At 42.7% G+C, this 26,364-nt stretch overlaps 1 protein-coding gene across 2 annotated transcripts; it reads left to right on the forward strand.

Annotated features, from left to right (window-relative positions):
* The first annotated feature begins 988 nt into the window (after positions 1 to 988).
* Positions 989 to 26,364, forward strand: LOC148508672 (uncharacterized). 2 transcript variants are annotated; one of them, XM_088444221.1, is made up of 8 exons: positions 989 to 1,342; positions 4,331 to 4,440; positions 8,563 to 8,731; positions 10,934 to 11,077; positions 13,570 to 13,698; positions 13,851 to 14,090; positions 18,168 to 18,293; positions 25,120 to 26,364. In XM_088444221.1, the coding sequence occupies exons 2-8, from the start codon at positions 4,337 to 4,339 to the stop codon at positions 25,327 to 25,329; spliced, it is 1,122 nt and encodes a 373-aa protein (XP_088300347.1). In that variant the 5' UTR covers positions 989 to 1,342; positions 4,331 to 4,336; the 3' UTR covers positions 25,330 to 26,364. The 2 variants fall into 2 exon arrangements, with proteins under 2 accessions (XP_088300347.1, XP_088300348.1); XM_088444222.1 differs by having other exon boundaries at positions 8,566 to 8,731.

A 26,364-nucleotide genomic window follows, 5' to 3' on the forward strand; every position in this document is an offset into this window, starting at 1 on the left:
TGTCCCTATGCAGTGCCCTCAGTAGAGGTACCACTATGCAGTGCCCTCAGTAGTGGTCCCCCTATGCAGTGCCCTCAGTAGAGGTGCCCCTATGCAGTGCCCTCAGTAGTGGTCCCTCTATGCAGTGCCCTCAGTAGAGGTGCCCCTATGCAGTGCCCTCAGTAGAGGTACCCCTGTGCAGTGCCCTCACACTTTTTCAACTCAGCCAATGTAATAGAGGCTGAGAACATGCAAACTCTCATGTATTTAGATCCCAAAAACTCTTACGATTTAAACTCTCATCCAGATGTTTTCCCATTTTGAAGATTACATTCGACCAATGTGAGAGGTTACTACTAAACCCGCACATTTTCTAAAATCTCACCCTATTACATTTGGCCCTTGAAGTCTGCCAGTCACAGAATCTGTGTAATTCATATGTGTCCCAAAATGAAGGGATCATATGGCAACCCTACATATGCGCACTAAAAAAATTGTGTATGAAAAAGCCACAACTTTAGCTGACTTCCAACTCTGAATAAGGTTCTGTATGCGTTTCCTAAATAACCTCCTACGTCAGTTTTATTTCTCTGGTTATCTTCCATTGCTTTCCAATTCTCATGATAATCACAAGCATTTTTGTCATTTTGGAACATGACAAACACTGTCAGCTTAATATGAATTAAACCAAACATAAGGTAACAGGGTTCAAAATTCAAATCAAGTTTTTTATTTTTACTAATACAAAAATAAGCAAATTTAGGTGACGTCATCATCTATTGTGGATTTGATATGGCTGGAAATACACTAATATCACTTTTATCAAACTTGTCAGGCAGGTAAAAAATTACCCAGCAACATAAATGTCACTTTCCACAGCCTCATGCAGGGGAGGTAATTTCCCAAATGACGAAAAGGGCTGAGTGTTTCTCTGTCACTGATTTCTACACAAGACTTCCTGCTAAGAGAGAACTTACTATGACATGTGACACACAGGAGAGAGAAAAGGACAGAGATGTTAGTGTAATAGACAGAGGGATAGAGAGCTACAGGAACAGGTACAGAACAGATAATAAGTAGTAAATAATGAAGAACACAAACAGGTGAACAGTAAGGGAAACAGAGAAGGAAATTACAGCTTGTATTAGAGAAGACTTACAAGTTATATACAGACAGTAAATGCAGGGGAGAAAGTATAGATAGAAAAAAGGTAGGTCAATGGGGGGAGGGTAAGAAGACTTTAGTGGAAAAAAGAGGAACAAGTCATATACTGTAAACTGTTGTTGTGACAGAAAGCACAGGAACAGCAGACTCCAGGACTCACAGCTACCAAACCTCTGGGGATCCCCGGTACCAAGGCAAGGTAGGTACAGGGAATCCATTTTTTTTAAATGTTTCATATCATGGTCCCAGTACAGTTTGGAATCATATGTTAGATCAGATTGTATCATTTTGGAATAATTGTTTCATACTTGCCAACTCTCCCTATATTGTCAAGGAGGACCTCCTGAAATAGTAGCAATCTCCCTGACTCCCTGAGGAGTCTAGCAATCTCCCTGACTCCCTGAGGAGTCTAGCAATCTCCCTGATTGCACCTTTCCCCCATTATGTAGCTGTTATGTGGGGGAAAAATAAATCAGATATATACATTAAAATAGCATAATGATCCCTATAGTTACATGCATTTTCATAAAAGGTTTCTCTTGGCCACTTATATGGAACCCCTTATCAAACACATGATGGGTATGGGATGCCAGCGCTCGGGGTGTCAGAATCTCGGCACCGTCATCCCGACAGTTAGAATACTGACACTTGTCTGTCAGTATTGTAACCCTCTCCCTACCCTACCCACCCCCTAGTGCTTAAACCTAACCTTCCCCTCCCCTAAACCTAACCTTCCCCTCCCCCTTAGTGCCTAACCATAACCCTCCCCCTAGTGCATAACCCTACCCCTTCCCCCAACACCGCTACTTACCTTCGGGATCCCTGTTCTGGTATTATGACTAGTGTCGGGATTCCAGCATCGCCATTCTTACCGCCAGAATCCCTGCGATCGGGTTTCCGGCGTCCTGTAAAACACAATACATGAGCAAGCCCTGAAATGTATCAGTGTGTTTTCATCAACAAATGCAGTAACTGCTTTGGGGCTCATTTACATTTGGATGTAAGTCAGTTTTATGACACGCCTCTCAGATGTAGCCGTACACGTCCACGTTACCGCCGTGCTGATAGGTGCTGCTTTCACAATCTCCCTGAAATACTTTTTCAAAAGTAGGCAAATATGGTTTGTGTACCACATAAAGTAAGCTGTACTCATTGGATATTGTTCTGTTGTTTCAATTAATATATCAAATGATTACATAAGGACCCCTGTATGGAATGGGTATGAAGTCCCGGCGGCTGAATAGCTGCTGGTTCATATCCCGACTCTGGCAGCCTGAAGATCCCAATAGGGCAGGTAAGTAGTCTATCCCTACCCCTCTCTCCCCCTAAACCTCCCTTAGTGGTGCCTATCCCTAACCTCCCCCTAGTGCCTAACCCTAATCTTTCCCCGGGGGTACCTAACCCTAACCCCCCTTACCGCACTCTAAACCGAACCCTCCTGGGGGGTGCCTAACCCTCCCCCCTAGGGGTGCCTAACGCTAACACCCCCCAAAAAAACCTAACCCTCCCCCCCCCACGGCTTATGTTAAGGCCGCCCCGGACTTACCTCGTTCGGTCTGGCGCTCCGGTGTCGGGATTAAGATAGGCATCGGTATGTCGACACCTATCTTAAGTCCCTTGTCTGGATTCGGATGTCGGTATCATAACTACATCCCCCCTGTATGTATATGACAGGATTGCGTTGATTGTATTTAAACTGCAATGTTTCCTACATAGCCTGGTTACACATTTACTCAACAGATAAATCCACCCAAAACTAAAAATGTACTTTTCTGATGATTTTGGCAAAATAAAAAAAATACACAACACTTACCTTCCATGTTGCATTTTGTGGAGAGATCCCTGGTCGGGTTATCAGTGCCAAGTGCCCCTTAGCTCTCCGCTTGTTTTAAGCAAGTAGATGTCAATGCTCATAGCCTGTGAAGTTCCCACACAGGTGAATGGAAGTGGTAGGGAAGAGTGAGGTGCAGCATTGAGCTATTACAGTAAGTGGAAATCCTTGCAGAACGCGGCAAATGTAACATGGAAGGTGAGTAACAATTTGTTATTATTGAAAAGCTTTGGGTGAAGTTATTAGTAACAGTAGTAATAATAATAATAATAATAATAATAAATAAATATTATTATTATTTATTACTATTCAAAAGTAACCATCTCATAGACTGAACTGCACCACATAGGTTGTTGTCCATCAATTTACAGTAGACTTAAACACTCTGTGACTCACCATTCATTGCTGTTGCTCTAGTAAAGGTCTAAATGAATGTAAGATTACACAATACATTACATTCCTTTTGCCTCTTTCTTTTCTTGCAATAAAATATAACTAATACTAAATCCAATATTGTATATCAAAACTTTGTGTGTGTTACCTAAATTTTATAATGGGGCAGAGGGCCTGATTCTGACCCGCTCGCGAGCGCTGAGCGCTCGCAAGCAGGTCGATGGTGCCCTAGTGCGCATGCGCACGATGGAGGGAGCTCCGTCGTGCGCATGCGCGAGACCCAAATAACGACGGGGTAGCCGTCGTTATAGGTCACGCACCAAAGGGGGCGTGCTGTCGATGTTGATTGACAGCACGCCTCCTTTGGTGGGCGTGCCGGGGGCGTGGCTGCCAGACGGAGGCGTTCCCACGCCTACCGTCTGGGTCCGGCCCCACTGACATCACTAGTGATGTCAGTGGGAGTGATTTTGGCTCTGATAGAGCCAAAATCACTCCAGGGCTTGCGGTCACCGAGATCCTACCGCAGGGTCTCGTCGCAAGCCCGATGGTCGCGATGGTCTTGACCAGGGGTCTTCAAACTTGGCCCTCCAGATGCTGTGGAACTACACATCCCAGCATGCACTGCACATAGTTTTAGCATGCTGTTATATCAAAAAGGTGGCAGTGCATGCTGGGATGTGTAGTTCCACAGCAGCTGGAGGGCCAAGTTTGAAGACCCCTGGTCTTGACCATCGCGATAATCTTTTTGGCCGCTCGCATATGCTGTGGGTGTTCACCCACAGCTATGCGTGCGCCAGGAGGTAGGTAGGTAGGAGGGCCCTGATTCAGAGCGAGCGCTCTGGTCAGAGCGTCCGGCTCTGAATCAGGCCCAGAGCTCGCAGTACATTGCTTTAGAACTTTAATAAGAATTTGCCTATAAAATGGTGTAACATCACACACTCTCTATTATTGAACTGCTTTCAGGACCAAATGGCAACCACCTTCCTCCATTACCCAGATTCACTGGTAAATATAGATACAGATTTTGGATCAAGCTGGGCAGGTGATGAAGAACCTTCTTATGAATTAGATGGGTAAGTTTCAAAAAGTTGAAAATATGAAAAAGTGACTACTAGGTGGTTATCTTATGCAGGAATGGCAGTTTATAGACTTTGCCTGTTCTACGAGCATATGTGGGCCATAAAGGTTCAAATGAGATTTAGACCACATGTAGATTATTTACAATACTATGGGAATATACTAATTTAGGTGACACAGTGATCGATCCATGTTCTATGAGGAGATTCCCAAATCAAAAAATGATATTGAGCCAAGAATTACTACCCTAGAGGCCTAGATTTAAGTATACCTAATCAGCCATGTAAATCCAGGCACATTAAAAACATGTATATTACAATGAGTACCACTGTAATGAAACTAGTGAGCAGGCATATATCTTATGTGTATATGTATAGACCACTGGGTCCCTACCTTCATACCCAAATGCCACCAATAAAACCCACCAAAATCATAATGTGTTGACAACACATCTATAGCGTCCATATATGTTTGAGCTGCACTGCCTGCACTTCTGCGCTGCCTGCACTTCTGTGGTGCCTGCACTTCTGCACTGCCTGCACTTCTGTGGTGCCTGCACTTCTGTGGTGCCTGCACTTCTGCACTGCCTGCACTTCTGTGGTGCCTGCACTTCTGTGGTGCCTGCACTTCTGCGCTGCCTGCACTTCTGTGGTGCCTGCACTTCTGCACTGCCTGCACTTCTGATCTGCCTGCACTTCTGTGGTGCCTGCACTTCTGTTCTGCCTGCACTTCTGTGGTGTCTGCACTTCTGCGCTGCCTGCACTTCTGCGCTGCCTGCACTTCTGCGGTGCCTGCACTTCTGTAGCGCCTGTACTTCTGCACTGCCTGCACTTCTGTGGTGCTTGGGAAGGTTGTTCTTTGACTCTTGCTATCCACCCATGGTGCTCTATTTATTAACATTATTTTTACTAAAATAAAGTGAAAAAGAGTGTTTCCACACCCTTTTCACATTATTTTAGCATCACCTATAGTTATTACAGGGCAAATGGAGTAGAATTCGTACAATTCTGCTCCAATCCCTAAGTATCACTTATTTTTAGTAAGCAGATCGCATTTCCCATAACTGTAATGGGAAATGTGATCCGACCAAAGTTACTAAAAATAAATTGTAAAAAAATACCTGGGAAAGCCCTGTGATAATAACGCCACCTGGAGGTTGCGTTATCCAGGGTCTCCACCAGTTACCGGGCTCCTACTCTGCTCTAAAAGGCAGCGCAGAGGGCCTGATTCAGAGCCGCTCGTAAGCGGCCGCTCGTTCGTTCGGAGCGATGTTTTCCCAACTGCGCATGCGTACGGATCGTAATACGCATGCGCGAACCAGTCAGTGCGGCCGAAAATCGTTTGTTCGCTAAATAGCAAATGCCTGCTATTTTAAGTGACAGGAGGAGGCGTATGTGGGTGGTAACAGGGGAAGGTGCTTGAAAACGGGGAGTGGAGATCCGAACGCAGGCGTGCTTAAAGGTCAAAATGGGCGTTTTATGGGTGTGCATAATTAATACAGCAGCGTCATTAACCACGTCACTGGGTTATTTTATAGTCAGAACTGCTCGCAAGATTGTGGTAGGAAAAACCAACCACAAGAATAGTGAGCAGTTCATACGCTGGTTGATGTACTCGATTAATCTAATAAATAGCGGACATGACGTAGGATGCGAGCAGCCAGGGGGCGTAGTTATCCAAAAAACGACCGCAAGTTTTGTTCGCTCGTTCAGACATAGAGGCGTGAACAGACCGCAAAGAGCAAACGGTTCATTTGAATAGCCACCCCCTTTTCATGAACGACCGTCCGCAAATTGCGTCCGGCTCTGAATCAGGCCCAGAGCCTGGAGCCAGTCCCAGTGATCAGCTGTGTGGTCTAAACAGACCACAAGCTGATCTCTGCTTAAAAAAAAAAAAGTAAAAAAATGTTTTACTTACCTGAGTCCATGGACCGGTGGTCGGGGCTCAGGTGATGACTCCCCACCGGTCTCCCATGATGCACTGCATCCTGGTCATCAGGTGATCGGGTCCCAGTACAGTATGGGATATCAGCTGACCGGAGGCATGGAAGACATCACCGGATCACTGATAACTGCAGGTAAGTGCTATTAAGGGAGGGGGGGTCGCAGGGGGGTCCGCGATCGTGGGGGTGGGGCTTAACAACGGGGCTTAACGTCAGGGGGTAGCAGCGGCGGCCGGTCAGCGCATGTGCGGGCACTTGTTACGGTATTTATTCCAAAAATACTGTGACTAGTGTGCAGAGGGGATTCGCAGGGAGAGATCTTTCTCGCAAGCTCTGTCCCTGCAAGGGATTTGTAGTAAATCCTTGTGATATTGCCTGAATTCGCAATGCGAATTCAGTCGATAATATCACACTACAATCTGCAGTACAAATGCGGATTGTAGGAAATAGAGCCCTTTATCTTTTACCAGCTTCATGCATCCCACCCTTGTTTTGATACAACCTGAGTTTGAGACCTTCCTAAGTTCATAGTTATTTCATACTAGCTGGGATACCTGGCGTTGTCCAGGTTGAAAACTGGACCCCGAAGTGCACCTGCAGCCTCCATTTTTTTTACATTGTCCTTGCCGTTAACCTGGATAACTATGTAAATTAGGAGTAAATGACAGGACAGGCAGCGTATTCTAATACTGTTTGGAATGGGGAATATCAGGAGCAGACTGACTTACAGAACAGAGGGTCTCATTCAGACCCGCTTGCGAGTGCAGGACGCTTGCAAGCGGGTCGATGGTACCGTTGTGCGCATGCGCGAGACCCGGCGAGCGGCGAGGAAGCCGTCGCTCGGGGTCTCGCACCAAAGGGGGTGTGCTGTCGATGGTGAGTGACAGCACGCCCCCTTTGGTGGGCGTGCCGGGGCGTGGCTGCCAGACGGAGACGTTCCCATGGGAACGCCTACCGTCTGGGTCCGGCCCCACTGACATCAGTAGTGATGTCAGTGGCAGTGATTTGGGCTCTGATAGACCCTACCGCAGGGTCTCGTCGCAAGCCCGATGTGTGATCCCTGTCACTGTGTCCGCAGCTGAATCACCCCCTGAAATCACTTTGCACACCAACAATGAAGACCATGTCTAGCAGGGTTGCCATCGGGGGAAAATTCCGGGACTGGAGTCCCGTTCTCGGACAGAAGGGGGCCCGCCATCAGTGGCACTGTGTGGCTGCGATCAACCTCCTCTGCTGTTTGTAATTTCTGTATGCTAACCAGGATCAAAGATTGTGGATTGATTAAGGTGCAGCTGTCTGCCACAGTCTGAATGTATCCAGTGGAATATATTGAGTGCTAAGCTGCTCCTGAACCTGTCAGTATGTGACAATGTGTATATGAAGCCAGCCCCACCGCCCCAGAACCTGTGTCATTTAAGAGTGTCCTGCAGGGATGTAACTAGGTATCTGAAGGCCCCATTGCAAAAGTTTGTAAGGGCCCCTATGTACCACCCAATGTTGAAAATGTATACAACACATGTAACTTTGACAAGGAACATACCCCCCCTCATCTCTGGGTCCCAAAGTAGCTGCATCCCTTGCACCTATGGTAGTTATGCCCATGGTGTCCTGGATGTACGGGATTGTGTGACAGTGATGCACTAAGCCTTGGAGAGTGATAAAGTGGAGAGTGATAAATGTACCAACCTAAAAACTTCTAACTTTCATTTTTTTTAAACACAACGTGTAACATGGCAGTTAGGAGCTGATTGGTTGGTACTTTATCACTCTCCACTCTCTAAGACTTAATGCATTTCCCCCAAGGTGTGGGGATCTAGGTGCAAAAGTCTGGCCATGCATAAAGGACAAGCAGACAGACAAACACACACACACACTTTCTCACTTATTATATAGATGTTCAGATAGTATGTATAAACCATGATTCTTTAATTAGTAGCTTGTTGTATCTAGCAATGAAATAAGTGGAGAAGTGGAACACTGGAGAAGCTGCCAGTGGAACCAATCAGCAACTACCTATCATTTATAGAATGTACTTGATAAATTATACCTCAAAACTGAATGGTTGCTATGGGCGACTTCTCTCTATTCCACTTCTCATCTCTTTTCACTGCTTGATACATCAATCCTTAAATGAATTACTGTATACATTTGACATATTTTTATTGTTGTCTCCCAGCAGTAGTTGCCTGCCTTGTACAGTGCACTCGGCTCCTGTTACTGGTGACAGACTGGACTCTGAGAGCCAAAGGACCGTGATTACAGAGAGTATGTCAGTGACTGCATCTGATGAGGAAAAACTACAACTGCTCAACAAAAACACAGAGCTCCGGAGGCTGAATGCAGAGGTGCCTCCAACTTTCTTTATACTCTCAGTTGCTTGTTCATATTCGCAACATATAATAAAACAGGAACAGCGCAAAGGAAAATTGTGTGTATATACAGTCACTGCACTGGAATAGATATCAGTATGTCAGTTTAATATCATTTCATAATCACCGAAAAGTAATACAATTTTTAAGAATACATTAAAATCTGTGGATGCTCCAGAGGTGGGGCTGCAGCGCAGTCCAAAATTCAAATAGGGGAGCCTCACCAGCTGCCTTTTCAAACGCTGCCAAACATCACCGGCCAGGACTTACTGGCAGTTGGTGTAACTCCCCTATTTCAATCTTGGACTGTGCTGCACCCCCACCTCTGGAGCCTCCAATAAATATCAAATAGACACATCAATTGTATCGCTAATGGTATATTGAATAAAGTGTTTTTGGAAATGGGATCAATAGGACTGGAAACAAGTTCACTTGTTGATGGTTGATGTAAACCAGTGTAATCCTGTATAGATGTCCAGGGTCTATATGGCAGGTCCGCCTAAGGCTATTGAGCCCATTTCCAAAAACACAGGAACTCTGGAATCACCCCAAGCGGGACTGCACAGAGCTGCAGGGAATATATCATCCAGAGAATCTGCATGCTGTTTGGTCTGGACTCTTATACTGTGGACATGACAAATACTTCCAGCTACCAACAGGTTAGGTTTAAACATTCCACCAGTGGCTTCAGATACCAATATAATATTTTTTGATCTCAAGTCAATAGACTCCATGGGCCAAATGTAATAGGGTGAGAGTTTAGAAAGTGTGAGAGATTAGCAGTAAACTCTCACATTGATTGAGTTTTATCTTCAAAATGGGAAAACATCTGAATGAGATTTTAAATCGTGAGAGTTTTTTAAGTCTAAAAAAACATGCAAGTTCGCTCTGTTACTTTGTTTTTGGACTTTATTACATTGGCAAAGTTTAAAAAGTGTCAGAAACTCTCACTTTTCTAAACTCTCACCCTATTACATTTGGCCCCATATATCTACTATTGCACTTTATTCAATATACCATTAGCGATACAATTGATGTGTCCATTTGATTTTTATTGTATTTTAATGTATTCTTAAAAATTTTATTACTGTTCGGTGATAATGAAATGATATTAAACTGACATACTTATATCTATTCCAGTGCAGTGACTGTATATACACACAATTTTCCTTTGCACTGTTCCTGTTTTATCATATATGCTAACCCTTGGTTTTCAGGTAACCTCTGATTTCTGAATAGCCGCATTAAGATTGTGTGTAGATTGCTTTTCTTTTAATTGAAGTTTCTGTATTAGTGATCAAATCAAAGATATATATATATAATTACACCAAACATTGAAGTTGAACAGACAGCGCAGTTTGTTGTTGATTTTCATTTTCGCAACACTATATACAATGGATCCCAAACATTTTTGAATCACGGCGCCCTAGAGTATCAGCATTGTTTTCACGGCACCCCTAAGCTTAAGTTTGTTATTGAGAAATTCAGAAAGAAAATGAAGTAAAGTAATAAAGGGAAGTAAATTGTACTTACCTGTCATCCTTAGGCTCAGTTATGTGGTAGTGGACAGGTTTGCGCTTCTGTTTGTCCACATAAGTACATTACATTGATCATAAATAATTTGATTTTTTGCCGGACCACCAACCTGAGGCACCCCTACAAGTGTCCCGAGGCACCCCAGGGTGTCATGGCACACAGTTTGAGAACCACTGCTATATAACACAAAATTCTTTATCAATCTGTATGGGTGTAGATCAGGGATGGGGAACCTAAGGCCCGGGAGCCATATAAGGCCTGCGGAATCATTTGGTCTGGCCCTCTGAGCTTTTTTCTGCTAGTCTCATCTGGATAGCTCTGCGCCTAGCATGGCACCCTGCAGCCAGAATCTATGCAGCAGTGTTGCCTGGAGCGTCTTTAGGATGCTTCAGACAGTCACACCGCTGCCCTTACAGCTCTCCAAGGAGTATCCTCAGGATGCTCCGGCATTGCTGCAATCACTGGTGATTGTGGCCCGCCCCCGTGTGATGGATCGGGTGTGGCCTGTACTGGGCCCGCAAATAATGTTATGTATATTAAAATGGCCCTCGGCAGAAAAAAGGGTCCCCACCCCTAGATGATGGTCACAGAAACACGTCTTTCATTTACAAATATATTTAAAGATATACGTTTCCTCCACAGCTGATGAAACTCAACCAACAATGGGATGACATGTATCACAATGCAACACAAAAGATGCATCGGACAGTGCGGGCATTGCAAGATGAGGTGCAGAGTCTAAGGCATCACAGCAATAAACTGAGTATGAAGCTGGAGCATGAGCAGGTGACATATTGCACACCACAGTGACCACACCACAGTGACCACACCACAGTGACCACACCACAACAAACTACTGTCGTTTCACATTTCATCTTCTTATTCATCTACAAAACACATGGCACACACACAGACAGTCGATATACAGTTAGATTTGTTTGGTATATTTGCAGGAAATGTACAAAAAATAATATTCACACGATAACCAATACACCCAATGTATCTCCCAACCCACTTCTGGATCACTGATGCAACACTATAATTTGTTTTTCCACTTTCAATAACCCCAGTGTTAAATTCCAGGTGATCGGGCCGACAAGTGTATGCAGGACCAGTAGCCGATAAACGGCTTATAACGCTCCTGCGACAGTCGTGATCAGGAGGTCGCATCTTGTGCGCTCTCATATCTAATGTGCTGTTTACTATATAGTGGCCTGACCTCCTGATCCCATAGAAGCCTGTACACATTGAGCTCTTTCTAGCACAGTATGTACAGAGCTCGCAGGGAGTCAGGCTGGGGACACATTACTTTACTGATCGGGAGCGTTTACTCGATTAGCTGAATGATCGCAAAGGTGTGTACACAGAGAGCCTTAAAGCTGCTGGGACAGATCTTGCAGCTACAGGGAGTGCCAAGCAGGACCTTGGTAAATGGTGGGGGTCCAAGGAAAGGGAACTATTAAGGGGTACTATTATTGGAAGAAAAGGGGTTTTCTACAGAAGTTATTTATTTACTGTACATTTTCTTCATTAGATTTAAAGGATAACATTAACAATTCCATGGGTAAATAACATCATGTAGAGGGGTTCCAAGGGGCGAATGAATAGTGCATGAAAATATAAGACAAGAGAGGGGATGAGGGAGAGAGAAGGTTGTGTCTACAAACACCAGTAAATGGCTAGCATGCTTGGGTCTCCGTTTCCATACTCTGGAGTGGGAAGTGATTCTAAGACCATTAGGTTGAGAGCTAAAAGTCTTGTAATGTAAGCACAAGAATAGAGGTTATTGCTGGAAAAGGGGTTATTTAAAGTGGAAAACCCTTTTACTGATCTGAAATGACCTGTGCAACACTGGTGATTATTGCACAACATTCTATGAGGGGAATTCAATTAGGTGAGAGTTTGCAAAAGGCGAGACACTCGTACACTTCGCCTTCATGCGCGCACCCGAGATACGCACAATTCAATTAGAAATGCAGATTCGAACTACTCGCAGTGAGAGTGTGAGAATTTTGTCCAAAAAGTGAACAGGGAAAATAGCATGAAAAAATGGGGAGACCTTCCTGGATCCCAAAAAAGTGAAAGCTTTGTTAGCAGAATCATGTAGAAGATTGTTAGCGGCCATAAGGAAAGTACTGTATGCTTTTAATAGGTGTCAAATGGCTGATTTGTGCATTTTAAAAAAAATAAAATAAAATAAATGTAAAAAACTGTAGAATTTTGTTTCATTACAAAGGAATTACACGGAAAATGCAAAAAAAAAGTAGAAAAAAAAAGATGATTTTTCGGGTAATTTGAGGACATTTATTTTTTCACCCCAAAAATAACATGTAATTATTGGCCCAATCAAGCTAATTGAAATGTTCCAAATGCTTAATTAGTCATTAGGGGAGTGTCCAAGGAGTTCTGAAGCAAGTCCTGACATTTTTACCTTTAAAATACAGATTACCCTACCTTTACACCTGCTCAGGGGGTGCGAACATAAACAGGCAAATCTACATCGAAAAAGAAATGCAAGTTTGGAATTGAATTGCAAATGTATTTCACAAGGCGAATTTGCAGTGATTTCACCCTGCAGGACCAAACTCGCATCTAATTGTATTCCACAAGTGTTTCACCATAGCAATAGTTTTGACACTTGTATACTAGTATAATGTGTGCTGCTGAGTTAGTATAATAGGGGTATATGTACAGTAGTAGAAATGGCAAAAGTGACAATTTTTCTGTGATTTTACTGCATTATTTAAAGCATTTTTTTAAAAGCAAACCTGCTATAAATGCTGAGGAAAAAGCACCATAAAATTGTCACTACTACATTTGCCTCAAGATGAGCTTTGGATTGTATCTCTAAAAAGAGTATAACAAGAATATAGTCAGGTTGTTTGGGTTACATAATTGGCCTCTTGTCCTGATACATTTGCAAAGTTGAAAATAATATTTTTATGCAGAACACAATCTTATACACAGAAAACAATAACAAGTAATCTTATTACACTTTTCCTTCCTGTTAGCCATGCTAATGCCGTCCATTTGGACTTGATCTTACAAAAGAAAAAAAGTGATAAAACACCCAAATGATATATTAGCCTTCTTGACTTTTCCAGATCGCACAAGAGTCGACATTTAGTTACAATATGAGTCTGCCGATTTCCAAAAAAAATCTCTGTTCTTACTGGAACTTCATTTTTGTCAATAAGTGAACAGCATCTTGTGATTTGTGGAATAACTATGATATTTATTTCTTAAAGTTACATACTGTGACAATGTGTTCTTCCCAGAATAAAAAGGAGTTCTATGAGACTTCACTGTTCCAAGAGATAAAGAGAAACCAGAAGATGCAGGACTATGTGAGACATCTAGAGGGTATTCTGCACTACAATACCCTTTCTCAACGTGGCCCACACAATGTAAGTTCCATAATCCATCCAGGGGGGCAATAGGCCTAACTGTACTGTAGTGATATTTAAATATAAATGCAGAGCTCTCACTTGTTTCTCCTAGTAATGACCCATGAAAATCTAGATTTCACATATACAAATACCTTTTGTTCTCCCTACAGGCCACAGAAAATAACAGCCAATCAGAGCTTGCACCATCGAATTCGTCTGGTGCCATGACACAGAAAATGAGTAGTAAGGGGAGTTCTAATCATTCTGCTGAGAACCAAGTGCAGGATCAGGTTCACCATATTCCAATAAAGACCTCAAGGAACAATCAGAATAAGCAAGATCTTAATGCTGTAACGACCGAGCAGGACATAAATCAACTCAAGGAACAACTGCAGGCTCTGACATGTCAGGTAAAAATGTTATAACACCACTCAGTTTAGTGGAGTACAGGACATACACACCAAGGTTTTTGGGGAATGTCCAAGTTATTTCAGATATGTCTTTATCTGCAGTCCTTAATTACTAGGTCCAGCTTCCAATAACTTTCATTTAGCGGATTGTACATGCGTTCCTGCAACTTAGATTAAATGACATGATGCCGGTCACATCTTCCTACTCCCAGTGCTCCCCCAGCGCTTGTTGTGTGATGTCAATGCCACATGCCCAGGAGGTAACAGCACAGATCACAGAGGTGCCCTGTTAGGGCACTGAATAAGGGATGCAATACTTCTATTCTGTGATAGCTACATAAGACATAGACACAAATACAAAGAAATGTTCTTAGGTAAATAGAAATGCATGTGTAGCCTGTAACATAGAGCATTTGTAAGGTAAAAGACCATTTGATCTATGAAACAACTACATTAGCCTACAACCTGTTGTACATCTAGTAAACAGCAGCTTTCCAACGCCGTCGATTGTCGAAGGTTTTGGCTGGAGGATTTAAAATGGCAATAATATTAAATATAAAACCAGGCATTTTATGCATTTAAAATGATTGCCGGTTTTTAATTCTGTCGTCAAAACCACTGACAATCGTTATTCGCTGGTTTCGAAAAAGCCGCTTATAATAAATATAACCGTATGAGTCACATTCAAATGTAAAAATGAATGAGGAGCCACACAGTTAGTGCTCAGACAAATATACCTATCAGTGCCCAGCAGAATGTAACCAGTAAGCTATATTAATGGGTACCACTTCAAATGAATGACATATTAATGTTTCAGTCAATGCTGTAATTACAGGAGTTTTAGAGTATGACACTGGTTTGTACTGACACAGAACATTTTCCCATAAATAGCCTGTTTTGCCCCTATTAGGACTTCTCAGTGCAGGTAACTGGTTTGTGGTCTACTCATGGAACACTACAAACAAGCACTGTGGTAGTACACCAGCTTCTGGTAACAGCATCCTGGGATTACATTACTGGAAAAATAGCATTAAAGATGCTGTAAAAGCTTAATACTGTACTGTTTAAACTATTTTCTCTTTCATAAGATCTGGGGGACACTGGACTATGGAGGTTGCTTTGAGGGTCCGAAGGAGCTGGCACCTTAATTAGACTTGTATAACTTTAAGGGAGTAGCTCCTCCCCTGAGCTCCTCCTCTCTGCAAACCGTGGTCTCCAGTGTTTGTTAAGTGCCCAGGGAAGCTGGGCTGTTCTTCTTAGAGCTGCTCTGCAGCCCGGTGTTTTAGATGAGTGTTTTCTTTATTTATAAATGCTCTCTCTCTGTGAGCTGTGACTTTTCTGTGGAAGCTGCTCTGCCGGGATGGCTACGTCCTCTGTTCACCAACAGGTTCACCACTTTTCTTGATTTCCGGTGTTCACATCCAATAATGCTAGATTCAGTCGGAAAGTCTTCCGTTCAGATTATTTCATGAGTGTACCCTCCCCTAGGGGCGGCTTTTGACCGCCCCATGGTCCAGTGTCCCCCAGATTGGATGAAAGAGAAAATCGGATTTTTGTACTTACCTTATAGCAGCACTTCAAGTGGAAGTACCGGCATAGCACTGGCGAGCTAAGGTGGCATCCTTATAAATCCATATAATAATATTAAGTACCAAAAGAAAAGAAAATACATTAATTTAAATAAATTACATTTCAGTTAAAATAAAACCCAAACACTTTACACAAGTTATGTACTATTTTAATTTTTTTAGTAATTTTGCTAAATCGTCTGACCACCCCCTGACAAGGTACTGTTCTGCCAATGAAAATACTCATCCAGATGCAGAATATTTTCAAGTTACAGGTTGAGTCTCCCATATACAAAATGTTTGGGACCAGAGGTATTTTGGATATCGGAATATTCCATATTTTAGAATATTTGCATACTATAATTAATATCTTGGGAATGGGACCCAAATCTAGACACAGAATGCATTTACTGTATGTGTTATATACACCTTATACACACAGCTTGCAGGTAATTTTATACAATATTTTTAATAATTTTGTGGCAAAGTTTGTGTACATACATTAAATTTAATCACCTTATACACAAAGCCTGATGGCAATTTTATACTTTAGTTTTAATAATTTTGTGCCTTAAACAATCTTTGTGTACACTGATCCATTAAAAAGCAAAGGTTTCACTATCTCAGTCATGCTAAAAAAAAATACGTATTTTGGAATATTTTGATATGCGAGACTCAACCTGTATTAAGTTTTATTATGTGATGCCATCCAGATCCATCCAGTGGAAGGCCCAGAACAGGCTCCCTGGGTCAACGTTCTGCCCGTTGCACTCCACCGTGAGGGCCAACCACTCCATTAGGCATCCCAGACCAATTGCCACCCATCTGTGAAGTTTTCATCCAAATCCATCCAGTGAAAGGCCCAGAACAGGCTCCCCGGGTTAACGTTCTGCCCAGTGTACACCAGTGGGAGGTCCAACCGGGAGCCTAACATCCCAAAACCTGGCCAGAATCCAAATGGGCCACCTCGCACTGGTTTCAGGGAAGCATCGCAGTATGGTAATTTCTACAAAGCTGTATTGATTCCAATTAGAAAAAAAAAATATTCATTGTAGTTATCATTTAAATGTGTGTGTGTCTATGTATATCTATATATTTCTCTGTCCCACTCTCTGTATCACTGCCGTACCAATGGCTGTGCAGCTGATGCTGCTACCCAGGTCACAAGGGGATGGTACTCTTGCTATGCCAATGGCACTTTTCTCCAACTGCCATGGTGCCTGGAGTGGCACCCCAGTGCCTGGAGCGGCGCCAGGCACACCTGGGCATTATTCAACTTGGTGATTGGATATTATTGTTATAAATCAGGGTCCTCCTTTGAAGATGAGGAATCCTTAGAATTGAAAAAGATTCCTCACACTTCCTTTTTTCAGCAATGTTCCAATCCAATTCCCCCTACTACCTCACATTAACGGGATGGGTTTCTCTCAGGGCCAGATTAACAATGGGCCAGATGGAGCTCCAGCTCCAGGCCTCCACATAAAAATAGGCTCATCATCATAACTGTTAAAATTGTATTTCTAGGTTTCTCACAATATGATGCAATTTGTCTATTTGTATGTATCTAGGAAGACAGTGTGACTGATAGTGTAGGGGTGTACACACCCACATGGCAATGGCCACACCCACACAGCACTGGTCACAGCTCCTCCCTTTCTCAGTATAGGCCCTTTAACATTGTCAGCCCCAGGCCCATGTGACCATTAATACGGCCCTGGCTTCTCTGTCCTAAGAGCAGCACATCTTAACCACTAATTCCAGTAGGCGCAAACCCCCTAGGAAAGCCCAGCCTGTTTGGAAAGCCCCTGGGATTCCCCTAGATGCATGATACCACTGTGAATATTTCTATATAAGAGGCCCATTTATCAACGTTTTTAAAACTTGTTGTGAATGATAAAACTCATTGATAAATGGGGCCCAAGAGTGGAGCAGCGGTGGTGGGAGGGAAACTTGCTGAAGTGTAGTTGGAGAGTGTGAAAGGCCCTCATACGTTGCAAGGTTCCCATTACTGTATTTCACACAAAGGTGGATTATTATATGTCACACTGAAGGCTTTCCTGGGGTTCCCAGTTATAACTTTTTTTTCAGATGAAACCGAAGATTGGAATCCTTTACTGTACTTTAACAAAGACATCAGCCTCATGATTTCTATAGGGTCACTCCTCTGTGATTTCTAATACTCATATTTTATAGTACAGGGTACACTTTTATATTGTTGCTAGAAGTTTTCTTTTTAATGTAAACTAGTGCTGTATTTACATCATAAGGCTTGTAAGATCCATACATATACTAACTAAATGGTTGTTTACTAAATACTATTCAAACAATTGAGGTCATAGCTTAGTGCTGTATGGTAGCAGCAAGGAAAAGCTATGAAAGGAGACATTCAATCTGTGGGCCACCAGGTAGATAGCCATGATATAAAACCATCTGTGCTTTGACGACCATTGTAGTTACCTATTCCCACCTGACCATCTGCGGGATTGTTTTAATATCACTTTCTCTTTAGACTGAAATTTATGCTGCAGATTATAAGACGGAGCACACAGACCGGCAACGCATGAAAACTGAGAATGACAAGCTGAGGAGGATGGAGAAAGAAATGAGGGAGCAAATGCTGATCCTAGAGGAGCAGGTAAGGATTCTCTATTCACATTTACAGTACTATAAATTTTGCATATTTTATCACAGTCGCTATGCACAAAGACACAGCGGATGTACTTGTCCGTAAGTCTCTGAATCAGGCCCTGAGCACGCAACCAGTTATACCACACTGACATAACACGTCCATAAGATGTTACACCTCCATGGGTCTGAATAGCCACCTCCCAGTCACCTCCAGGAAACGCCAATTACATTTCTCAGACTGTACATTTGAATCTCTACTGCTCCTCTGCATACATAACGTGGGACGCATGGGCTGTGCGACTTTTTAGCAACTTAGATAGAAGCATGCTCAGTTGAAAAACATCACCCACTTGTGCTAATATCGGCATTGCGTGCGACTCAGAATCAGGCCCTAGGTGAGCTAAGGTAGTTGCCTAAAACACTAAGGGGCTCTATTTACTACAATTCGCATTTGTACTGCAGATTGTAGTATGATATTACTGACTGAATTCGCATTGCAAATTCATGCAATATCACAGGGATTTACTACAAATCCCTTGCAGGATAAAGCTCTGTCCCTGCGAATCCCCTCCGGAGCCTTATCACGGTATTTTTGCAAAAAATACAGTGACAAGTGCCCCGCGCATGCGCCGACCGGCTGCTGCTGCTACCCCCCCTCCTGTCGCCAAGCCACGCCCCCCGTGATCGCGGACTCTCCGCGACCCCCCCTCCCTGAATTACACTTACCTGCAGTTATCGGGCCTCCTGTGATGTCCTCGGTCGCTCCGGTCAGGTGACATCCCATACTGCACTGGGACCCTGTCAGGTGATGACCGGGCCCCAGTGCACCATGGAAGACCAGCTGACCAGAGGGAGGACATCACCGGAGCCCTGAACTCCGGTCCCTGGAGTCAGGTAAATTATTTTTTTTTTTACTATATTTTTTTTCTTTTTTTTGCAGTGTATCAGCTTGTGGTCTGTTTAGACCACACAGCTGATCACTGGGTCCGGCTCCGTTATAGCGGAGCAGGAGTCTGGTAACCGGGGGAGACCCTGGATAACACCACCCCCAGGTAGCGTTATTATCAGAGGGCTTTCCCCGGTATTTTTTCAGAATTTATTTTTAGTAACTTTGGCCAGATCACATTTCCCATTACAATTATGGGAATTGCGATCTGCTTACTAAAAATAAGTGATACTTAGGGGTTGGAGTAAAATTTAGCAAATTCTACTCCAATTGCCCTGTAATAACTATAGGTGATACTAAAATAATGTGAAAAGGGTGTGAAAGTAAATAGAGCCCTAAGTCATCTATATCACTGAGTGACATAAGAGATTTTTATTATCCCTTTTTCGATCCTGCACTGACCAGTAGATGACTGGGATTTTTAATTAAGCACTATGGGGAAACGAGGTGTGTGTTTAATTATGTACATTTTTACAGTCAGGCCCTTCGCTGATGCTTCTTACCTTGTAGAGTACAGTATGGAGGTGGAAGTCAATGTGGGGTCATGTGATCATACCACCTGACTCTTGCTGTATCCATGGTATTGGTGACACAGACGTGCACCCTTCTGCAAAGCAAAGGGCTCCTCACAAAATGCACCGCTTAACTTTTCTCATTTCAATAATCTCCATTAAAAACATTGTACTAAGTGATTTCAATCTAAATCCAATGCCCAGGCAGGTAATTGTGTCTGCAAGAGAGAGATTTCACAACCATGACTCCCAAGCTCACCAATAAGGAGACAGCTGAGAGCAAGGAGGAGACTAAGATGGGTGCATGATCCCACTGGTCAGGATGCTGACTGTCACAATACCGACAGGGGTCATCTCAACGGTCAAAATCCTGACAGATTTAGGTAAGTATTCTAACGCTTACCCTAACCCACCACTCCCACAGCCTAACCCTGACCCTCCCATCCCGCAGCCTAACCCTCCTCCTGGTGCTTAACCCTAGCACTCCCCATAACTCTAATACTAACTGTCAGGATGTGTGGGATTCTGACCGCCGGGATGCCGCTGTCTGTATTATGACCTTCAGAATCCTAACTAAGATAACAGATCTGGGCACATGTACAGTTGGATGTTAGTCCAACTCACAAGCGCAAAATGCACTATTCAGTACTGCACATGTGCTGTAAAAATGTAGTTCTGTCTGCAGACTGGGACATATCTCCCTGTTGCACCTCTATACACTTGGGGGTATATTTACTAAAGTGAGAGTACTTAGAAGTGGAGATGTTGCCCATAACAACCAATCAGATTCTAGCTATTATCTTCTAGAAGGTGCAAGTTAAATGTTAAGTAGAATCTGATTGGTTGCTATGGGCAACATCTCCCATCTACAAACTCTCACTTTAGTAAATATACCCCTTAGAAAGGAGGAATATAGACGAGAAGTGTATGTCTGGTGTAGCCTAAGTGCAGCAAGTTTCTGTTTACGCTACTTATGTTGTATGTAGGCGGGAAGCAGTCACATTTATGCCTGGTGCAAGTTCCATGCTGATGAGGATTAGCAGCACAGGCCTTGCATGACCTGTAATAAAACCCTATAAAAGACTAAAAAATAAGAGCTCTCCTTCAAAATGGCAGCATGCGCCTCTGTATTGTATCTTGCATAGCATAAGATACACAATACCGGCATGTAGTCAGGATGTCTACAGTCACTCTGTCGACACGAGAAAGCCTGCGCCAATTTCCCAATACGGTTGTAATGCTACTTAAAGCATTTTTTTCAACTGTGCGAGCATTATAAGTTTACACATTCTGCTTTAGGAGAATGTTTAAAGTTATAATGCCTGTATGGTTAAAATACTTTAAATAGCTTTACAACCATGTTATGATATCTGCACCAGCTTTCTCATGTGTACACGGTCGATATAGTGATTATAGGTATATCATATGTATCTCACTATACCATAACAAAAATATATATGTTATGTAATATGCACAGCTGCGGCTCTATGTAATATGGAAATTGTGTATTTTTTTTGTGGACGCAATTTATGTATACATTTTTGTCAGACATTGGGTCGTATTCAATTTTGAGCAAAAAGCCGTTCTCGGCAAAAAAATTTTACTGATGACTTCATTATTGCCAATTCCACTTATCCCCGTATTCAATTTGTCCGACTTTTCGCCGGTGTGAAAAGTCAATGCATCAGACCCGGCGAAAAAGTATCACCTATGAATAGCTGGCGAGAAAAGGTGCAGAATTGGAGTGAAAACTTCCAAAAACCACCCTGCACCCCTTGGACAGGCCCCCAAAAGTAATCTGTGTCACAAAAATTTTAAAAAGTACCTTATGACACCCCAAAAAAGTACTTTTGTTTTGGGGGTGAAAATAAACAAAGTTGGGGGACAAACTTCTAACCTAGCAAAATAGACTCTGGGGGGGTCACCAAGTATGCCCCAGGTGTTTTTTTTTATTGCAGGTTGTTGCGGCAGGTGGATTTTTCACGTTTTTTAAAACTTCATATTAGCAACTTTAAAATAAACTCACACCCATTTTCATGTATCCCAAATTTGATTGAACTACTTATTTTGTCCCAAAAACTTCCTAAATGCTATTCTTCACCACCTTCTAAAAAACGCAAAACAGCACCTATTGAGACAGTGTAAAGACCCCACATACCTTTAGCAGGGCTATTCGGGGGTACCCATAGCGAACCACCATGTCAGAGCATATTTTGGGGAGTGTCAAGCTGATTTCTGTAAAAATTACAGGACTTTTTGCCGATTTCGTTTTCGCCGGGTCCCGTTTTCGCCAATTTGGAATTGAATACGGGGATAAGCGGGGACACTCACGATAAGTTGTCGACGGCAAAACCTCAGATGACGGTGAAAAGTCCGGCAACGGAATTTTCGCTCCAAATTGAATATGCCCCATTGTGTCCAACTCTGAGTCCCTGGATCTATTAAAGTGTAGAAGCCCTTTAGAAATGTAGAATTTCACGACAGATAAGAACCACTTAGCCCACCTCGTCTGCCCTTTTTTAACCTTTCAGCCAACAATAATTGTAACTTTCAATAGCTAGATCACGATTTTTCTGAAATGAAAGAAACAATTTCTAGAACAGCAAAGGCGGACTAAGGTAGAGGAAAGTCAATCTTAGATCGAAGCTTCCTCCAAAGCACAAGTGCTCTTTATGGAATCATACATAGACAAATAAAACCACACCAGCTAAATTAGATGACCTGGAGTACTAGACAATATGCTACAATTTTACAATAATGGGTCTACTGGAGATGGTGAGGAACTTTTCCCACAACTTGTACTTCTGCCAAACATCAATGATATAGAGATGGCATGTATCAACCACCTTGGGCCAGAGACTAGAGACCTTGGACAAACATGGTGGAATTTTTTTAACTTTTGTATATACAAAAGTTAACCACTTTGGAATGTGTCTAAAATTCAACACCTAAAAATAGTATAAAGGCAGTCCTCAATGGTACAATTGTGTGACATAACCACATAAACTGTACAGTATAATACTTCAGCCTGGTACAATAACCTTTCCAAGAAGGTCAATGCCTCCTTTATGACTAATCAAATAGATGAAAATAAAGCCAAGTATATTATGGTTAAGCCAAATGATTCACTTTCAGGGCTGGATTGACTATCTGGCACTCCTGGCAAATGCATTAAGGGCTGATAGGCTGGTCCAACCTGAAAGCCTGGCCGAGCAGCCCCCTCCTGGCGCTCTACTCAGCCAGCATACAGAGAGACGGGGCATGTTGCGAGGTCCCACCCCCGTAATGTTACGATGCCCCATTGAGGCATGGCCACAATTCATTTTAATGTGCACAGATGGATAACAGGACCTAATTAGAGCCCCAATCTGTCCTGGGTCACTTTAATGAATTTAAGAGGTTGGTTCCCAAACATAGTAGACAGAAGGTTCTTCATCCTAGAAGCATATTCTTTCTAAACTCAGAGTACAAATTGACTTATTCTGCCCGTGCTGGTGTCTAGAGACTAGACCAGCTATGCCCAGAAGAGGAACCCAGTATGTAAAGGGGACTGATAATAACACTATTCCTTCACCAGATTATGTTTTGATGAATATTTAATAGCAACACTTCAAGCACTTTATGTGCTTGATAAGCGGCTATTATCTTCCCATCCACAAGTACTCTGTTCTTCTCTATTCACTGTGTGACTGGACAAGACTATTCCCTTTCTCCCCTGCTCTTTACCCTTGTGATCGAGCCTTTAGTAATAGCATTGAGATATGATTGTGGGGGGACATCTTGGAAGACGCGCTTATCTCTGGAAATATCTTTTCCAGATGACTGAACAAAACAAAACATTACATTTTACAAGTTAGTGGTTCCAAAAATACCTTAAACAACTCTACCAGTTCTCAACCTCAAGTATTCCCAACAGGTCATATTTTGAGGATTCCTGTCTTTCTATCTGTGGAAGCAAAACCAAGCAAAATAGATTAATTCATTTGCTGCATGACTAAAGAAATCCACAAAACATGACCTGTTAGTGGTACTTGAGGACTGAAGTTGAAAACCACTGGCTTATACCATTTAGAATTTCCATCCTGGTGAGACTTAGACAGGGAGTCTAGTCAACAGTGTTATACTGTATATTACCTATCTTTACCTTCTATACTGTTTACAGATATTAACCTTTTGACCATATGCGACTTTCTAGAAATGGGAAACAAGGACTTCGTATACTAAAGCCGGGTAAACACTAGACTATATGTCGTCCACATCAGGCAGTGTGTACCTGCTATGTCGCTGACAATCCGCCCATACGGGTCCGACAGGCGATATCGTTAGCGGGAACCATGCTGCCGAATGTAGCATGGCCCCCGCTGCCGCTCCCGGCATTGGCAAGTGTGTATGCACTTGCCAATGCCGTCACCCGCCGCAAAACACATCGGCTGGTTACACATCGTTAAGGGTGTACCCAGCATAAGTCCTTCTTTCCCGGCAGCTTCTTGGGGAATGACCACTGACATTATCTGAGCATAGATGGTTAGGGAGAAGGACCAAGATCTCCAGGCTATGATCAGACCCATCTAAATGTCTGTTTTACAGCACACTAATGCTGAGTACACACTAAACTGTATATTTTTTATTTTTCATACAGCCGAGGAACGATATATTGTTCAGTTCATCGGCTCGTGTGTACCCACGATACATCTGTGGAAGGATGTCTGTGAATAACGTCTTTCACAGATATATTGTGCTGCACACCAGATTGGGATGGGTACAGGATGCCGGCGCTTGGGATCCCAGCGGTCAGAATCCCATCGCTGGCATCCCGACCAGTTTACAATGCCGATGCCTAAAGGTAACTACTAAACATAACCCCCCCTGCAGCCTAAACCTAACCCTTCCCCTAGTGCCTAACCCTCCCCCTAAGCCCAATACTTACCTTCGGGATCCAGCAGTCAGGTTGCTGGCAACATTATTCTGACAAGTGTTAGGATTCCGGAGTCGGCATTCTGACCACCAGAATCCCAGCGGTCGGGATTCTGACCACATCCCCGCCAGATACGATATATGCAAAAGACATATTGTACACATCTACTATGTGTGAACATATGACCAACATACTCATATGCTGGCCACAGGAACCAGCGACAATAACATCATAACTGGTCAGGCATATTTAAATGCCCAGTCAATTTCTGGCCAGACATATCGTGCAGCCGATTGGTAAGTGTGGATGCTTTCCAAAATCGGCAATTCGTACGGTTCATTGATTGGTAGGGCAGTCGTATTGTATAACCCACAGAAGTATTAGATTTTCAATTTAAAAACTTTTATTATGTAAACAGTAGTCTAACTGCATATTAAATGGTAGGATCTTGTTTCCACAGTTAAAAGTTTATGAAGATGATTTCCGAAAGGAGCGTTGTGATAAGCAAGTCCTGCAGCGTCTACTCAAGAGCCGCAATTCTATGCGCGAACCAGTACTTGTACATCGCTGCAATAATATAACCCACCAAAAGGGGTCATTTGGAGACACTGAAATACTTTCCAGGAGTGGTAGCAGAAGGGAGCAAAGTGGAACAGTTGTGGAGAAATGAACTGATAATCATCATATGGGATTTTAGCTTTATGCCAATATGTATATCAGCTAAATAGAATGTACAGATTTGTTTATCTATGAAGAGATATATATTTAAATAAAAAACCCAGGTTCATATATTTTTATGTCTGCCAAATGGGAAACAAAGTACTTTTCCTATGATTGCAGCCTTCTCTGCTCATATAGAAAGTATATTATAAGTTATGTTAGTGGTCACTTCATAAGAAATATACCTCTAATATATATATCCTCCCCTTAGAGACCTGTAGTACTCACTTCCTTACGATATGCAACTACCCCAGATTCTAAGCTTTCTTGCCTCCTGGGGCAGGATAACTGAGCAGCCAGAGTGACCCCAGTACAAACATTGGGGTCCCCTTTGTTATGATATTTACAATAGATTTATGTTGCTGATTAAACTAAAGGGCCTCCTACATCTGCCTGCGGTTTCCCCGATCCGACTGGAATAGCTGGTTGGAAACCCCGATCAGCGGCCATCAAAGTTCCATCAGTCGGGGAATGTTAAAAATCCATGATTTGCAAATCACAGTCATATATTGGTCGGGATCAGCAAATCAGGGAAATCCAACATGTTGAATTTCGATGATCCCCTGACCCTGGCGTCTGGGGATCGGGGATTGTCCTAATCCATCACAGATGTATGGGGGCCTTTAGTTGTGGCTGGGAGTCTGCATTACTAACCAATTAGAAGTACCTGCTCATAGCAGACTATGTAACACTAAATAAAACACTTGCCATAATATATATCATACTGTACATAAACAAAATAATCTCAGCCACACGGGATAAGTAATGGCTATTCATAAAAGATCAAACCCTCTTTTATTATTTGTATTATTTATAATAAATATATTTTAGTATGATTACCAAGTAGGTGCTTTTCATTAACCTAATTATATATATATATTATATATATATACACACACACACCTAACAAAAGAGAAAAGCCAGTTAATATACCTAGGTGCACGGACAAGCAAAGATGATTCTTATATTATTAAAACTTCAACTT

This window comes from Taudactylus pleione, unplaced genomic scaffold (assembly GCF_031769625.1).
Source record: "Taudactylus pleione unplaced genomic scaffold, aTauple2 ptg000352l, whole genome shotgun sequence".
Taxonomy (NCBI): domain Eukaryota; kingdom Metazoa; phylum Chordata; class Amphibia; order Anura; family Myobatrachidae; genus Taudactylus; species Taudactylus pleione.